At 42.9% G+C, this 16,479-nt stretch overlaps 1 protein-coding gene across 8 annotated transcripts in view; it reads right to left on the bottom strand.

The window, feature by feature from the left end:
* Window positions 1-16,479, bottom strand: part of PLEKHA2 (pleckstrin homology domain containing A2) — a 61,691-nt gene that overhangs the window by 23,435 nt on the left and 21,777 nt on the right. For all 8 annotated transcript variants that reach the window (XM_088152086.1, XM_088152082.1, XM_088152080.1 and 5 more), the window contains 5 exons: window positions 15,505-15,668; window positions 11,255-11,311; window positions 10,245-10,293; window positions 7,231-7,328; window positions 482-589 (listed from right to left, as the gene is read on the bottom strand). In XM_088152086.1, coding sequence (XP_088008212.1) covers window positions 482-589; window positions 7,231-7,328; window positions 10,245-10,293; window positions 11,255-11,311; window positions 15,505-15,645 — 453 coding nt within the window. In that variant the 5' untranslated portion in view covers window positions 15,646-15,668. The remainder of the gene's footprint in view (window positions 1-481; window positions 590-7,230; window positions 7,329-10,244; window positions 10,294-11,254; window positions 11,312-15,504; window positions 15,669-16,479) is intronic.

Raw genomic sequence — 16,479 nt, forward strand, 5'->3', positions numbered from 1 at the left:
GGCCCTATTAAGGGAGGAGGACAGAATACTTTTCTCCATGGAATTAATGAGGCTGAATCAATTGTGCTGTCAGTGAGGATATGGTGTTATGAATTGCATTTTGTGATGTCCAAGGGGTGGGAAGGAGGATGCAACTACAGTAATGTCTTACCATAGGCAGTAGGTAGGTGGGTAGGTAGGTAAGATAGGCAGATACATATGTCAATGCCTTGAGCAGCGTTCCCCAACTTTGTGGCCTCTACATAGCAGTTAGCCCAAAACATCTAAAAGGATCTCTGTTGGGGAATTAAAGAAATATTGCAACTGGCAGAAGCCACCTCCAAGCTCAAGAAAAGGTCTTTCCCAGCGCTGATGTAGAAAACGGTTTAACAGAAGGGGCAGAGGAGTGCCCTAAGACTCTTTTGCAGGTCTCTACTAGGAAGCTGCAGCCCTCCTCTGCCTCCTTCTTCCATAGCAACAGGTCAGTCTGATCCTTTCTCACCTGATTGGCCGAGATGGGTGTCTGCACAACTACTCCACCAATGATCTCCGTCTTATATGGGTGCCTTCCCACTTCTGTGGCTAGGGACAAACTTCCATGCTTCGGTACCTAATGGAGAAAACAGAATAAATTACTCCAGATGCCCAAAACCAATCAGTGGTGATTCAACATTTGCAAGCATCTTTCTGCAGCCTTCCAATGGTCCTGTTTTCTCAATGATTGTACCAATTGCTAGAGATGACTGAAACAAGCTAGAGTCACTGCAAATGCTCTGAAATAGAAGGAACCATGAACATTCATATGGAATCTGTTAGACACTTCTTTCAGATTCCTGTGGCCTTCCTTCTCACCCACTAAAATACTGGCACATATTGCAAATAAGAAGTAACGTCTATTTGCCTGCTAGAAGAACATCGTTTTATCCCTTTGAAACAAGATCTAATCATTCTGCTCATTTATAAAGTTGGGACTAGAACGATTTGTACAATGCCATGGCCAGTGATTCAATTTGTCGTATCCAAAGTTGCCGATTTTTTTTTAAAAGCCCCAAATCCTTGCAAGGGAATTTTTGCAAGGAATTCTTTTATATCCTCATTCCTTTACGTGGATCCTGTCACTGATTCATGCAGCTTGAATTTCCTGCTCTATCCTTAGTATTTTAAGAATTCGATCTTGGCTTGCTGGCCTGCAGCACATTTATAGTTCTTAAGATATGAATAAGTTTTTTCCATGCATCATATAGGCCGTGAAGGGAGAAAAAGTCCTCTGTTCATCCAACTGTGGACAGAATGCTAAAAGTGCTCTGATGTCACTCAGGCCAAATCTAGCCTCCAAGGATTGACTTGATGGCTCATCTTCAAGTTTAGGTCAATATTATCCCTCAGCACGTTCTCTTTCTCCTTCCTTTGAGCATCTGTTTTTCTATCCCCTCAGCGTCAGCTGTTTTATCATTGCAAAATCACGATGTTGTCATACATCTGCCTCTTCAAATTTAGCAGCACTAATACAAATAAACAGAATGTAAAAAGCCTCAATCAATGTCCTCGGTTGAGGAAGAACATAACAGAAATGTAATCCAAAACAGCTTGTGCCATAATAAATAAATAAATAAATGTCTCTAAAGTTCCATCAGGCTGTTTTGGGTTCTGATGCAATTAATTAATGCGGCTACCACTTCAGAAAAAAAGTTATCACAGAAATACAGCAGTTTCTCCCAATATGCTCGGTTTGTTAGACTCCAGACCCCATCTGTCCCAGTCAGTACAACCCATGATGGAGCTGCAAAGAGATTGACAGGTGGCAAGGCTCTGCAAGCTGAGGATGATGGAAGTGGTAGCCCAACCAATGCATGAGCCCAGTTTGAGAAAGGCCCTTATATCTGGTATTAAAGCAAATGTGTATTTCTGAGCTTCATTTTTTTACAAATATTTTAACTTGCTAGAGGTGTTTAAACAGAAGCCTGCAATCTCTTTCTAGCACTGAGATGTTTTGCTAAGATGTTCCAAATCCTTTAGACCAGGATCCATCCAAGGATGAAAGCTTTCTCTAGACATAATACTGCCTAATTCAATGTTAGATCGTGAGCCAGTCCTGAGTTAAGGCTGACATCAGAGCCAAGACTCATATGTTTGCCTAATCTTCTAAAATAAGCATCTTATTCCATCTTCAGTAACTTGAAGCCGAGCTTCCTGTTATTATCCTATTAATTTTTTTTTCTCCCTCAGGGACTAAAAACGTTGGTTTTCTAAAACAAATGTCCAAGCTTTTCTGGATGAGACACTGTAGTCAACTGCCTACATTTACGCTTGGCAACAGATGCCAACCTTCTCTAATGACTGAACCATTACTCTGGGTGCTTCCCTTTTTCCTTTCTAATTGCTTGCCCTTGCAGTAGGGCCCAAAGATGCTCAAGAGCCTCCCACACCATTCATATCATTTGCATGGCCTTTCATATGCCCGTTGCGCAGCTACATCTAACAGCAGCTGGTGTCTATCGACATTTTTCTGCAACCACAGCTCTTGCTTGCATTTCTCCATCTGATAGCAGCAATTCAGAGCTACAGTTTGGTGTCAGATCCTGGGTGGATTCTTTTCCCTTGGAAAGGTGAAGGGCTGGGCTGGTAAAACTGGCTTTTTACTAGGCTAACACCCAAATGGCCTAGATCCCTTCTGCTACATCTGATCCAGCATGTAACGTTCTCAAACCACTGGAGCAGACGGGCACCAGTTAAGTTAAAAACCAGCTGAAGAGCTGGTACAAAAGCAGAGATTGGGGTTCTCTGTTCATCAAGGTGATTCTGAGCAAAGAAGAGTCAACCTGCCAGATCAACCTACAATCCTATCTAATACTTCAACCTCATGTTTTCCCAGTGGCCAAACCAATGCATCAATGAAGAACACAAGCTGAGTATTAAGGCATGCTCAGTGCTGTGACCCTCCAGCTACTGGAATCCATGAGCCCACTGCCTTCACTATGTAAAGCCATGTTGTCTACTAGCCACCAGCTTAGAGGTTAGCACTCTATAGCTGGGATCTTTAATTGTAGCTTGGTCTGGTGTGCGAAGCCAGCCACTGTGATTCATAAAAATAAAATAATAAAATAAAATACGTTTAAATAAATCATGGCTTAGAGCAATGTGTGAAGCTAGTTTGCATATTAGTGGTCATCGCTGAAAGTTGCCGGCCAGAAATGGTCGACGCTTCAGCGGTTCGAGTCCAGCCTTCGCGTTAAACAGGGTGAGCTCCTGTTTCCTCCCCAGTTCCTGTCAACCCAACAGTTCGAAAACTTACATGAGTAGATAAATGGGTACTCTCACTCCGGTGGGAGGAAAAATGCTGGCGGCGGCTTGCAAAAAAGGAGTTGGGAGCAGTTGCCAGTAAGCGCGAAAAACCGCGTGCGCCCGAAAAGGGCGCGAAGCAACGGAAACCCCGCCTCCTGCGCTCGCCAGCTGGGCTCTGCCCTAGGAAGGAGGCTCTGGCAAACCACTTCCGAAACACCTTGCCTTGAAAACTGCAGGGACTCGTCCAGGCAGTCACTGCAGGGTCAGCAATGACTGAGCGCAGACAAAAAAAAAAAAAAATTGCAAATTAATAATTTATTTATTAATTAATCACATTTATACGCTGCCCATCTCACTGTATCACTCTAGGCGGCTTACAAGTTAAAAAAAAAAAAGTCATAATGTTTTATGGAAAAAAGTAAATCTTTTCCTTGTCCTAGTAATCAAGCCCAATACATGTACAGTGGTCCTTCCATGTTTGTTACGTGGAATGGAGAAGAACTTCCAACTGTTTCTTTCTCTCCATCATGCAAAATGATCTAAGTCTTATTACAGTCTTTCCCAGCTGGTCCTTCTCGACTGCTGAGCTTCAACCACGAGAACTTCCTGTCAACACGATCAAGGTGGAAGGGGCTGGTCTTTATTTAAACAAAACAAACAAAAACTATATTGGGTTCTCACTTGATCCTAAGTAATCATCCACAATTGGATAGATTCACACATCTCATTAAACTATATACCATATTTACAAACCACAATGAGTAGATTCACACAAGCACATTATGGGCTCATCTATATGGTAGCACTAAAGTGTTGTTATCCAGTGTGGGAGCCACATTGAAAGTATGCTGGCTTAAAGAAGGATTGTTCATACTTCCAACTGCTATTCTGCCTCAGCAATTAAACACAATAGGGTTTTTGTCCCCACAAGAAGTGTGAGGAAAGAGAGGTAGGGTGGAGAATGCTTTCTTCAGTGCCCGTTACAAGCAGCAGAAGACCTGCTTGTCTGGATGGGTTCAGGCAAGTGTAGATGGGTGAGTTTGGAGAATGGTGGGTGCTGGGATAGAGGCTTTTGACAGTTAGAAATTGCTCAGGTGATCAGTCTCTGGTGTGGAGGTGCTCCACCTCAGAAACTTGTCACTTGGGCTATTTCTGAAAACAGGTCCACCAATCTCCCAAAGCTGAAGAAACAGGAAGAATGGTAAGTCTGTCTACCAGTTTCCTGGATGACTGTAACCTTCTGCCCCCAAATAGTCAAGCTGACAGGTGGGTGAGACAGAGGAGGGGTGTGGGGTGAAGCTCTTGGCTGTCCTCCAGGCCATCGACCGGCCAGCTGGACTACTTTTGGACAGAAATTTTCCAATCTACTTCTGTGACTGGTAGACAGTTTTGCTATTCTTCCTGTCACTTGGGCTAGAAGGCAAAATGGACAGGACTTTTGGCAGTTTCATCCCAGCTCCCCAATACCTCAAACTGGTTAAGTATTGCAAGGAATGCCAGTACCAGCTGGCTGCCCCAAAATATCCCACAAAGAATACAAAACAGATTTGGTGCAGGCAAAATGGTGCTGCCCCACTGCACTTATGTGAAATATTCCTCTGTTATATGGCAGGCAGGAAAAAGTAGGTGAACCCACCTACTACATTCACAGATCTGCCAAATTCTTTAACTATTCACTGGGATACCAATGTTTGGCTTGAGTGTAGAGTAGCAAGGTCCCAAACTCTGGTGTTTTCAGGTATAAATTGTAAATGTGGAAGCTGAAGACATTCCTTGCTGAGCAAAACACAATCTGGTTTTCTATGGGAAGGTTCCTTCTGAAGGGTGACAGGCAGCCCAAAAGCCTTAGATGAAATGGCCGTGGAGGGCAGCTATCGCTGACCAGAAAGGAAGGGAATACACCAGCCAATGGGGTGGAGACCCTGCCTTCAACAAAATAAACCACTGCAGAAGTTGGAAAACACCACTTTTGACGCAGAACAAAAAAAGATGGGCACCAGCTGTCTTTGTGGCTGGCCAGTGGCAAGTTAAGGATAACATCATGCATCAGTGTCCTCCACAAATGGTTAGTGGAGCATCACGTAGAATGTATGAATGAGTGTGATGGCTTCCTGTACTGTAGAAGCCCAGCCAATGTATGAATCAGTCCTATATTGACTTGACCGGCCAAACATCTCTCAGATTCATTTCTCCACCCATCTGGTACGCCAAGATAGCAATTGTCAAAATCAAGCTTGGCTAACTCAGAGGGAAGTCACCTGCCTTCATGGCCAAGAAATGGGAAGTAAACCTACTACAGGGTAACTTCCTGTTTCACAACTGGCAGAGAGATGTTGCAAAATTAAGCAGTAGGGATAGAATCAGATGGACGGATACTAAGGCTGCAAAATCTTTTCTGTATTTGAAACATGTTCCTCCCCAGGTTCTTTGGGGTTGGGGGGGTAGAGGGGTTGTCTCTCATCTACCTAATGGCGAAAGCAGGCACAGAAGCTAGCCCTGATAAGTAGGGGACTTGAGGGGGCTCCTCCAATCTGCTGGGGCTGCTCGTCTGCATCCTGGGCTTTGCCACCATTCTGTGACACAGATTTAAAAAAAAACCACGGGACAGGAGAGAGCTAGCTACAAGGCCAGGAGTGTACTGTATAATACTTTTAGGTCAGACCACCTTTAGTCTTTAAGTGGAATGCTGAGGAGGGGATGTGGTTCTCCCCTTGGTTTATTTATATTTCAATAAAATTAAAATAAAATTAGAGACAGTGTGATGGCTCTGCATGCATTTTATAGTTTTCCCCTTCTGCTATATTAAAAAGTTGGCACCAACTTTTCTTGTCTGGGCTCAGGGTAGGAGATCAAATCTAAGACATTCAGAGGCCACAGAAGATCCTCGGTCTTCAGGTTGATGTATCTCTGTGCTAAACTGGCAGCATAGGAACTTGTGCAATAGATTCTACCTCTCCCTTGGAAGAAGTGGTAGGAAACACGGGGAATGTTACCTATGGAAGACAGTGTCATCTGGATGAGTACACACCCCAACAAAATCTGGCTAGTAAGGCAGGGTGATTGCCCAATTAAAGTTTCATAGGGAAGTCCTTTAACTCTCCCATCCCACGGCTCTTCTCCTGATTCTTCTTCCTTCTTTACCTATCCAGCATAGGGGAAGACCAGTCACAGCAACAACAATGACAAAAAACCCACAACAGATGCCTCTTAGGGAAAGAGGCAGGACAACTACCAGAATACTTCCAAGAAATCCCAGAGCTCCTCAGAACAGAAAAATATGGCCTTAAATCATTCCAGGTTTGTAACAGGGCTAGCAAAAGCCAAGCTCCAGATACAGCAGTGTGGACCAGTGGGCAGAGTCAGTACCAAGAAGCAAAGAATGCAGTCCACTGGTTCCATCTGATGTGATGTTCCCATCTGGAAGAAAATGCCACTATTTTAGCCAGCCCACATTTCAGTGGAGAAGTTTCAAATCCTACATCCAACAATTGGCTTGCTAATCAACCCCAAGAGAATTGAATTCACCCACACACAGGCCAAGGGGCAGATGCAGCCCTAAAGGCAGTTGGCATTTTGCCCCAAAAGCCAGGGCCCCAAGGAAAATATTAAACAGATGGAAAAAGAGACAAGATGGACAGTTCTAACCAGCAGTTTCTCCATACGGAAGCTTCAGCCATGCTTGGACTCTAAATTAGGGTTACACAAATCACAGTTAGCTATGATGCCTTGACTGGGCCAATTGTCTAAGCAGTACACTAAGCCCTCAGCCAATCAACACCTTTTTTGTAATTTATACTCCCAGTTCTGCCTAAATTCACCTGATCAGACTCCTGAACAGAATATACAAGGAGACCAGCACTAAGATACAACCTACTTCCAGATAAAATGAACTGCTCTCTTCCCTCCCCCGGGCATCACTACTGGAAAACTGCGTGGGAATCCCAGATGATGTGAACAGAGAATACCTACCGTAATCTTGCTGGCAGTATTTAATGCTTCCACCCAGTCTTGCAGATCTTTTTGGTCATTTGCTTGCAGGACATAGCGCTGAGACAAGGCGTTGATAACTGCAGATACAAATATCATGATCAAGAGTGGTACATCATTTTCAAGAGTGCACATGATTGACCTTGGTAGCAACTACTTAGCTTCCAGAAGGAGACTTCTTTTTCTTGTGTTCTCCACTCCTCATTCCCTGCTCCATGAACCCGTTGCAATTTCTCCAAGAAGTTCCTGCTGCATGGGCCACCACTCCAGGAAAACCAGAGGATGAATTCAAAGACCCCTTTTTGTGGCCCTGAGAGACTCCCCAAATTTTGCTGCCGGAATTCAACAGCACAATTCCTCAGAGGAGAGGAGTAAGTTATTATGCCCAGCTATTTAAAGCAACAAATGAGCTGTGCATTTAATACTTGTCTCCTGGCATATAACAATGATCATTTAAAAACTTCTGGAGGTTTTTTTTAGGGCTGCAACCAAGCCTTTTGAGAGCCACGTGTAGTCTCCAGTTGCGTGCCTCTAAGAGACTAAAGGCAAGGATCTTCACTGATTCCTGACTGCAGGAAATGCCTGGAAGAGTGATTGTTTTATGCCTGGGAAAATGATAAAGCAGATGCATTCGATTTATATTTCCACTGGACATGGTGGGTTGACTTTTTCATTAACCTTTGCCTGCAAATATATTGGGGAATGGCCAACTTTTACATTAATGAAATTAATATTCTAAACGCTTGTTGACCTTCTTATTTAGGAACAGCCCTTATTCACTTCATTCCACTCATTGCTCAGCTATCAGCATTTGCATAAAACCATTAGTTTCCATGCAGCTGCAGTGAAAGACGGAAGAGATTTTCCATGTTTTGCCTGTACTGTACCTAAAATTCAGGGAGAAAGATGGTTCCAGTTTAAAACAGGTGGTGGCAGCAAATCAACTGAGAAGAAGTTGTTCCACCAGGGAGATGTGCCATTGAGTGGTTGTCCAATTAAGAAAAGGGGGCTAGGTGTGCCAAAAAAACCAAAGTGGGGGGATCTCTGAGCCGAAAAGTACAAGCTCACTACACCCATCTTATTATTTAGCAAGCTCTACTTTCCCTTTGATTGGTGGGCAAACATTCCAAAGGAATTTTCCAAAGGAACTTCCTAAGTTCCAAAGGGCATTAGGTCCATCCAAATGCAATCCAATTTAGATCTGGTTGTTGCCATTAGAATTGGGTGCTAACCCCACAGAATCTGAAAACAAGCAGTTCTCTATTCCTTGCCCTTGACAAAAGAAAACGCTATAGTGACCCGACATCTCCTCAGCCATTCTGTCCCCCCACTTTGGTTTACTCCTGGTTTCCCCCTGACCATTTCCAGCCGTCAGAGTTCCCATCTGCAGGTCCTGAGTAAGCTTGGTCATTACTCAGCCTTTTTGGGGAGGGTGGAGAAGGAAGGCCTCTCTACATTACAGATAGTTTGTTCTGTGTTTCTGAAAACTTGGCAGTTTTCTCTAAGAGGCTGACTTCTTCTCAACAGCAGTTCTGTTCAAGGGGTGGTCACCCCCCAACCCAGGTGTGCTGATATTTCTATGTATATAAATGTGGGTATATTGTTCAACGCTTAAAGAGCTGGAAAGAGAAAGAAATCAAAGTAATAAAGTAATAAATTGCCTGGGAAGGGCAAAGACAGTCAACCAGTTCAATCTCTTGTAGTTCTGCCACCTCCTCCTCAATCCTCAGGGCTTCCTGTCTGATGATGTTTATTTCTATCCTGCTTTCTAATCCATTTCAGCCACCTTCTCCTTAACTTAGACAGAGCAGGAGGCCTTGAGGCACTGGCAAAGCACTTCTTTTTTCTTAGGCTTCCATTTCATTTTCTTGTGCAAAGCTAGGCTAAGCTGGTGGAAATCAACGTTTAAGTTATGCCCCAAGGATAAAGACCCAATGGGTGCTCATTTGGAAGAGAAAAGATCAGAATCCGAATCACCGCAGATTCTACCATAAGGCAGAAATGATATCTGTAAACCTCCACTTGTGAGCCCATCTAGGTGGCAACAACTAGCTGACCTTGGCTGGTCTCATAAAAGTAAGTAAGGTCACACCAGTTTAAGACTTGGATAGGAAGCCACGAGAAAATCCCAGGCACTAAGCTAGACTGTGTGTGTGTGTGTGTGTGTTTGTGTGTGTGTGTGAAATCATCCTAAAAGGAGTTGAGAAAGCACTTCTCAAAAAAAACTATAGTGATGTGTCCATAAAGTCCCCAGGAATTGAACTCAACTTGAAGAAGACTACCTTTTTACCCTTTCCCCCCCTCTTGCAAAGTAACCTCTGCTCCAAGAGCGCTCAAATCTCCATTTGATTCCCAAGCTGGTGTAGCTGAAAAGCCACAAACATCACCCCATGTTGCTTCCTAAGTAAGAAGTCAATTCACTTGTCCAGTTTCCACCTACATGTTAGAACTGTGCAGGACTTTGGATTTGAAGAGCAAAATGTGTTTTGGATTGCGCTCGATGCCTGCCAGGAAGCACTTGTGTGTTTTGCATCACATCTTAGCCTGTTCAAGCCAAAGTTCTGCTCAAAGGGTACCCCAAAGTTGTTCTCCGGTCTTCATCCTCCCCATAAGGACATACATTAGGGATGAACAACTGCAGCATCACAGCATCTCATCAGCACCTCTCAAAGAGCAGAGTGGGCAGGGCTGATCCTTTCAGATCTGATCATTTTGTTTGGGGGGCTTTGGGGAAAATGCATAGGTTTAAGGCACTCATACAGATTAGTGCCCCTTAAACCTAGACTCCCCAAACTCAGCCACACTTGCCTCTTGGGGAGGCTACGGGACAAAAAGCAACCATGGAGCTCCAGCTGTCCCTTCACCCTTGAGATACCTTCCCCAAAGTCAGTTCTTCAACAGGGGGACAAATCAGTTGGCCTGTGGCCCTCAAGCAAGATCAAAAGGTCAATGTGGCCCCTCAATGAAAAAGGTTGCTCCCCCCAATTAAGGCTTACCAAAACAGAACGGTGTTTTCGGCTTTTGTTTGGGGGCAGCCACGCTGACCTGCAAAGAAAGAGCGAAGGGAAATGGAAATGGGCTGAGGAGGTTGCCCGAGTTGTTTTCTTGTTGATTTTGGAAAGGAGACAGGAACTTTATGAATTTGCAGGCACAACATTCTCTCCTGCCAACATGAACATCCAAGCCCCGTTGAACCTACAGAGGGTGGCCAAACTACTGCCAGTAGTTTAAGAAAGAGTTAAGGCTATAATTAAAGCCATTTACAGAGCAATGAGATGATAAAGCTGGTGAGATTTATAAGATAATTAACTCAGCCCAAGGGACAGGTCATGACCTAGAACTTCTTTCTCCTCTAATTCCCACTTCCTATCTTCAACATATTATTTGCTTGCTCTTTTTATCCCCTCTACCTCCACAGAGTTCATGGCAGGATATAAATCACACAAATCAATTCAAATAAAAATATGCATGTTGGCCACTCATTTTTAGCTTCACTACCATCTGGTGAGGTAGCCAGGTTGAGGTTCCTCATCAGCTGGATGGCTAAGTATTAGTTCTATGGCAGTGTTTCTCAACCTTGGCAGCTTGAAGATGTGTGGACTTCAACTCCCAGAATTCCCCAGCCAGCCTGGGAGTTGAAGTCCACACATCTTCAAGCTGCCAAGGTTGAGCAACACTGGACTATGGTAACCAAAAATCACCTTTTCCAACTAATATGTTTTATTAAAAAGCATATGCTTTCATGAGCTGCACTTTTCCTACTGCTGCTTAATGCTTACTCAGCTCCATGTCAGAAAAGAAATGGCCTGGGCTCATGAGACATGTCACCTATCCATCCTGGCTAGTCTTTCTCCTTATTAAGTTATATACTCGTTATTTATGAGGCAGAGAGGTGGAACCCTTAAAAAAAGAACAAGAATTATGAGGACCAGAAACTCAGGGAAACAATCAGGACTAACAATACGTACAGGGGGGCGGGGGGTGCAAAGCTCTGTTTTAACCTTACCTTAGAGATGTAGGTCAGTTGTAAAGATCCTACTGCTTTCGAGCCTACTGCCAGGTTCTGAAATACAAGTCAATTAATTAACGATTCGTCAAATGGGTGTTGTATCTGTTTACTGGAGTTTATTGGAGGTTTGTCAGATACGAACCTCCAATAAACAGTTTCCCCTTTGCTTATTTAGAAGTGAAAGGTAAAGTCTTTTTCAAATCAAGCTCAACTCTTAGTGACTTCCTGAACACACAGCAGTTTTCTTAGCAGCAAAACAGATGTAGTGAGGCTTTAACGGTCAACACAAATAAAATCGAAAGTCAGAAGATTCAGCTCAGTAGCTACTTTCCCTGGAGTTTGGCCTGCTGTTTTCATTATGTTTGGACCCCATCTTTTTCAAGAAGTTGAGGGTGGCTGTCAGAAGATCCATCCCATTTTATCTGTAAAGCCATCACACTAGGTAGATTTAGCAGTGTGAAATTATCTGGTCTAGAGTCATACCTTGTACTGGCCACTGATGGTCTCCTGAGAATATCATTACAATTCTGGACTTCAGTAGATAGACAGCCTTTAATTTTTCCCCCAATAATCAAATTTAACTATTTCTTTCGGAGAATTACACTGTCCACTGTAACACTCACACAAGATTAAGCTTCCCTTCCCCAGCTAATCAGTAGAAAAAACGAGTAGAAAAATAAGAGTGCTATTACCAATATAGTAAAGTTCTTTAGACAATTCGTCTTCCCATTTTTCCACAGCAATGGCCATTGTAGCTGGGAATTCTGGGAATAATACTGCAGCGAATTCTGGGAATTATACAGCGAAATAAGCTATTTCCTGGAGAAGGTTTAAGATGATCACCCTTCTTCTGAAGACGCTTGATGGAGAACACCAACGTTTGCTCACAGTTTTGCAAGTTCAGTTTTTTCAAGTGCAAGAACTTTTCCTATTTTGTTCATTCCAGATTTTTTTTTTTAAAATAGGCTAACAGACCTGTCTGAAGTGTTAGCTAAAGGCTGGTAAATACTCCCGATAGTACCCCAGTGTGCTCCTGTTTTTAACAAATAGGCCCCCATTCAATTCCTATCTCAGTTCATGCACACGGGGTGGTTTCTCAGATAAAAATATTTGCTGCGGTTTTCTTGCCAGAGAAAAGCACTGGTTTGGATTTTCTCATTAGGAACATGAGGCTACAGAGCCCTTGGTAAAATTCAGGGAAGACAAGAGGACAGCATTTCAATTTTCTCAGGGCTGGTTTCCGTTGCCAATTCCTCCTTCCAAAGTTCCCAGAGGTTCTGAGGCTTCAGCTGGGAGGAGTGTCTAGTGACCATTCATATCCCAAAGCAAGGATAGAATATCTTGGGCGTTAATCCAAATGGGATAGACAGTATGAGTCTCCGGACTGAACTAAAACCCTAAGAGCCAAGCCATTCATTCATGCTTTTGCTCTGCAAAGGATAACCAAAGCACCTGGAGCAGCAACAGGCACCTTTTTGGTAGCTGACGGCCACGCTTAATGAATTTTCGGAGGGCTAACTGACTTGTGAGGGGCGATGATGCAAAAGAGGGACTTCACGCCTATGGGCCAAGCTGGAACTTTCCAGATCCCCCCTCTCCCTGATGCTTTTTAAACCAAGCGGAGTCTATTTTAGATTTACACAGCAGTTTGTATCTTCCTTATCTGAAAATACTGGGAAACTGGAATTTGCTGATGCCATTGGAGATTGGAGGGTCCAAAATGAAAAAAAACAACAGAATTGGAATGTGGATGTCTCATGAATACTGCATCTCCCTGTGGAATCTCAGGGTGCCTTTTAATGTTGATGTAGGCAATAACGGTGTCTGCAGGTATGGCCCAAAAAGTCAAAATGGTGGTTGCCACCATACTATTGAAATCCCATCCGTTTTTCTGTGCATTGTGCATGTGGTACATGTGAAAAAAGGGGCAGCTTGATTTATTTTATCCTGCTAGGGAATATGGATTATTAAGAGATTAGAAGCATTCAAGTCAGTATGATTGTAATTATTATAATAATAATTAAACAGTGTGGTCATATAGAGTCTTTTAGATGCATAATACTAAAGAACAAGTCCGACAGGTTTCTATTCCAAAACATTTACAGTTTGAAATGCTTTAGAACAGTGTTTCACAACCTAGGCAACTTTGAGATGTGTGGACTTCAACTCCCAGAACTCCCCAGCCAGCATGGCCATTGCTAGGAATTCTGGGAGCTGAAATCCACACATCTTAAAGTTATCCAAGTTGGGAATCACTGCCTTAGAAGAAAGAAGAAATGGCTAAGGGGTGGGTGGGTGAAATATATGATTACTTCAATTATATGCATTTTGCCTTTGCTTGTTTGTCTATTAGATTGATCTCCCTCTTTTATCAGTAAGGCATAAGAATAGAAGGATGCACTTTTAAAATCTACATCTTTATTTTGGCCTCTGAGGACTGCAGGGCATGTAGCACTGATGTCATGCCTTTATCAGAGTGGTCATGGCCAAAATTTTCACCAAGGGGGTTGTGTGAAGGCATAGACCAGTGTTTCTCAACCTTGGCAACTTGAAGACATGTGGACTTCAACTCCCAGAATTCCCCAGCAAGTCATGCTGGCTGGGGAATTCTGGGAGTTGAAGTCCACACATCTTAAAACAGCCAAGACTGAGAAACCCTGGCATACATTAAGGCCATCATGTTCCCCCCTTAATTTCTCCCCAGGCAGAAAAAATCGGTTTAGTTTTTGAGGTTTTAAAGAGGTGAACTGGGTGACTTAAATATAAACCTTCCCATCTAAAAGAATCCAAAAGACAGAAAGTTTGGGCCCTGCCCTCTCCTAGTGTAGAAAGAAAGGAAGGTAACCTTGATGGAGATATGCAGGAACTGGTACTCAGCAAAAGGAGCTAAAGCATTTTTAAAGTCTGGAGCAACGAGATAACATTTGGAAAGAGCTCAGACAGACACCTCCCTAATTCACTGGAGTATAAGAAGGGGAAGAGATACAGCACAATCAGATTTAAAAGATTCTCTTCCTGTAGCCAGTCTCAATAAATGTAGTTTTAGCCTTTCTTTGGAGTTGGTTTCCTGGTCTGGTCTACCTAGTGGGGCTGGCATCCAGGGTGTTGTGGATAAGAGGGCAGCAAGGGAAGGTGGGGAAAGACATCTCAGAGAGCAGATTTGGGGCTACTACAGAGACTGTAAAAATGGAGAAGCAAAAGTCTCATCTTAAACCACTGCCTGGGTAAAGGAATCCTAGCATCTTGTTTAAATTCAGGAAACAATGTGTCAATTGCTGACTTTTTGTGTGCATTTCCAAGAAGATTTAAGCCTGAACTAGACGTGATGATGTTAACTACAGCAACGCCTTAATTTTACAGACCCTCATTCAGTGGACTTCAGATGCAGTGGACATTTTAGTTCAGACTTCACTCTGGTCCATTGTTTCTAAAGCAGTCTGGACAATTACCAAAATTTGCATCAATTTTTCCATTTGCAGAACTATATAATCAACATAATTACATCATTAGCATAATATTACATCATTGCAAATCAAGTAAATGGACTCAGTTGACATAATTATATCAATCACAAAATTACTGCGAGTGACAAATTATGCCAATTACATCCATTTGGATTTAATGGACATATGGATTTAACAGACACCTCTTCCCTCCAAGTGGTCCATAAAATTAAGGCTTTACTGTATTCTGAAGTAAGTGACATGCCTTAGGGTTACTGCTGTTTTTCGGCATAATTAAATCACATACATGGATTAGCGATATGGTTGCACATCTATAAATATCTGTATCTGTGATGGAATGGAATCATGAAGGCCAGACTCAGGGAGAAAAGCATTGTCTCCCTGAGTCTGGCCTTCATGATTCCATTCCATCACAGTATCAGAGATAAAAGGATATGAGCTTTGACACATGAGTGTCTAAATGTCCCATAAATATTGTAGACATGTTTGACTGATCATGGATCTATCTAAGCATAATTAGAGTTCCAGGGTAGGGTCCAAAAGATACTCTCCCTTTGGGGCAATTTGGGGGAAGACAATTTGCACACTGTGAGAAAGTCATTTGCAATTTTTAAACCACGAGCATGAACTGCCTTCATGCATCTACAGTGGTATCATTGGTAACTGGACCCTAGTTCCATAAAAAAGTTGAAAGAACATCTGCAGCCATCAAATTTATCCCCTTCATGCCCTTGAACGAGCCTTTTTAGGAACTGAACAAAATGCTTTTAGGGAGCGACTCACCTGAGGATTGTCCATGTACCACAGAAGGCTGTTGATTTTGGTGTCCAGGATGAAATACCGTCGCAGGAACTTTCCACAGGTTTCATTATCCTCAATGTCCAGGAATCCGCAGATTCGATTCTGACGATCTACATAAGGCATTCCGGGGCACTACTAACATCCCTCTGCCAACAGAGACAACACAGAGTGAGGGCCAGATCTTCTGCACACCAAGACACCTTGCACAAAACCTATTCTTTAAAATGCTCCTGAGCAGGTCTGCTGTCATGTGACCCAAGGATAGCTTTACGCATTGCGTAAGACATAAAGTGACTTGTTCAGTTTGGGCTTAGTGGTTAGAGGAATCCGGCCAACTATGGGCTAGTCAATAAACCATGAATAAGCAAAACCATTCTGTTCCTTGTTCCTCGCCTAGGATTCAAAAAAAAAGAAAGGAAAGGAAAGGAAAAAAGGAGGTCCACAAAGTGGTTTGCAAGTTGCTTCTGCAGGCCATATCACCATGTCAACTTCAGACAACGGACTGTTTGTACTGGCCTTCAGATCCCATGTCCCGCTCCTCTTTCTTCCAAGAGTGTTCATGTATGCAGGAATAATACAGAAGATAACAAATTAAATCAGATTAAGGCTATAAGCAGGCTACAATATTTATATCATTCTTAATTCAGGCAGTATGACTGTCCATTTCCTATAACATGGAAAGAAAAATGCAGTATTTGTACTTTTTTGCTATCATTGTTTGCTGTTTAAAAAACAAAACAAAACCCCCCAAAAGCAGAAAAATTAAAAACTTGGCTTATAATTTTCCCCAGGCTGGAATGCAATTCTCAAAATTCTTGACCCATGAAATTCTGTGGAGTGGAGTCCTCTTTATATTTCGAGTGCAGCTAAAATGGGAAAGCCAGTTAGATCTTGAAAGAATAACTTTAGCAATTATTAGTTTTGTCTTCTTAATCTCTTTTATAGCCAGACCAGGAG

The sequence above is a fragment of the Python bivittatus genome, unplaced genomic scaffold (genome assembly GCF_059951505.1).
Source record: "Python bivittatus isolate LINGU-HERP-01145 unplaced genomic scaffold, Pbiv_v1 ctg000680_np1212, whole genome shotgun sequence".
Classification (NCBI taxonomy): Eukaryota; Metazoa; Chordata; class Lepidosauria; order Squamata; family Pythonidae; genus Python; species Python bivittatus.